Source organism: Anarrhichthys ocellatus, unplaced genomic scaffold (assembly GCF_004355925.1).
Source record: "Anarrhichthys ocellatus isolate YVR2014 unplaced genomic scaffold, GSC_Weel_1.0 scaffold23, whole genome shotgun sequence".
Taxonomy (NCBI): domain Eukaryota; kingdom Metazoa; phylum Chordata; class Actinopteri; order Perciformes; family Anarhichadidae; genus Anarrhichthys; species Anarrhichthys ocellatus.
Genome location: NW_022280053.1, coordinates 74,308 through 75,746, shown reverse-complemented (window position 1 = coordinate 75,746; position 1,439 = coordinate 74,308). Strand labels below are relative to the sequence as shown.

At 44.8% G+C, this 1,439-nt stretch overlaps 1 protein-coding gene across 2 annotated transcripts in view; it reads left to right on the top strand.

Annotated features, from left to right (window-relative positions):
• The window catches only part of wdr41 (WD repeat domain 41), a 9,772-nt gene that overhangs the window by 2,227 nt on the left and 6,106 nt on the right, over window positions 1-1,439 (top strand). For both annotated transcript variants that reach the window (XM_031859940.1, XM_031859939.1), the window contains 3 exons: window positions 527-575; window positions 665-793; window positions 912-974. In XM_031859940.1, the coding sequence (XP_031715800.1) occupies window positions 527-575; window positions 665-793; window positions 912-974 (241 nt within the window). The remainder of the gene's footprint in view (window positions 1-526; window positions 576-664; window positions 794-911; window positions 975-1,439) is intronic.

Here is a 1,439-nt window from a genome sequence, read left to right as displayed (position 1 = left end):
GTGTGTGTGTGTGTGTGTGTGTGTGTGTGTGTGTGTGTGTGTGTGTGAGTGAGTGAGAGAGAGTCAGGAGGTGGGGGTTGCTTCACGCCTGGTCTCCTCCAGTAATAAGCCCGTCCTCTGGGTCTCGTCCTCTCCGCACACAGGTCCACAGTCGGGGGCAAAGGGCAGAAAATTCTCTCCAGATTGCTTTTGAAGTCCGAAAATGTATCCTCCCCAGTTCCTCTCTTCTTGTTTCATCTCTCTCTCTCTTTTTTTTTTTATCCGGCCATCCTGTCTGTTGATTTTTGGAACGGGTAGTGTGGATGGTGGAGGGTCAGAGGGCAAGTGACAGTGTAAAGCCCCAGGACAGATGTTTTGTTAAGATTTCTCTGGAGGAGATTGACTTACGGGAAATGATTCCTCCCGCAGACGGAGAATAACTCAGTGTGTTTGACTGCGTGTAACATGAGGCCTGCCAAGTGCACTGCAGTATTTCTGTCGCGTACGAGTCTCACTCGCGAGAAACAACTCATCTTATGTTTTCCAGATGTGCCTCAGCAGGCGATGACGGCCTTGTGTTGGTGTGGAATGTTGAGGTAATGTGCTGCAAGTTGATTAATACAGTGCATTGTGAAATTGTACACAACACAGCGGTGCTAATTGCTTTTCTCTTTCTGACTGTTAGACCGGGGAGAGGCTGCAGGAGCTGAGGGGCCACTCCCAGCAAATAACAGCCATAACCACTTTCACCTGTAATAACGGAGCCACATCGCACACCTCGCTCCTCACAGCCTCGTCAGACCGAAGTCTCAGTGTATCCTCAGACCCAAAGACGCAGCGAACACCGCTACATTTAAACACACACTGAAATCATTCACGAGTTATTGTTGTGTTGAACTTCAAGCTTGAGTTTCCTTAACGTGACTCGTCAGCTGTGGGACCCTGATACAGGCAACAGGGTTCAGACCATTTCAGACCTTCAGTCTTCTGTAAAGGTAAATGTGTTTGTTGAGAAACTGTTTTCCTTTTCTTTTTGCTTTTGTCGACACTTCTGCTTTGTGCAGTTTCTGTATTACGTAACGTTCCCTGACAAGAACATGTCTGAAATGCATCATGCAAGCAAATATTTTTCGTCTCTTAAAAATGGAAAAAGATCAAATATTTAAAGTAGTTTTGAAGGTTGTATCTGCACGAATGGACCATGCACACATAGAACATATACAGTGCGGCTTGGTCCTTCACAAGTTTGTATTGGCATGATGTATAATATACTAATTAAAATGTTTGACACAAAGGTTGTTCTGCCAGTTATGATTTAAGATAAAAATGGTAATTGCCTCCTCTTGATCTCACATTAAGGTTAATTACAGCATCCTAAGGCTAATTGTATTTGGTTCATTTTCTTCGCTGATAGTGTGTGTGTGTGTGTGTGTGTGTGTGTGTGTGTGTGTGTGTGTGTG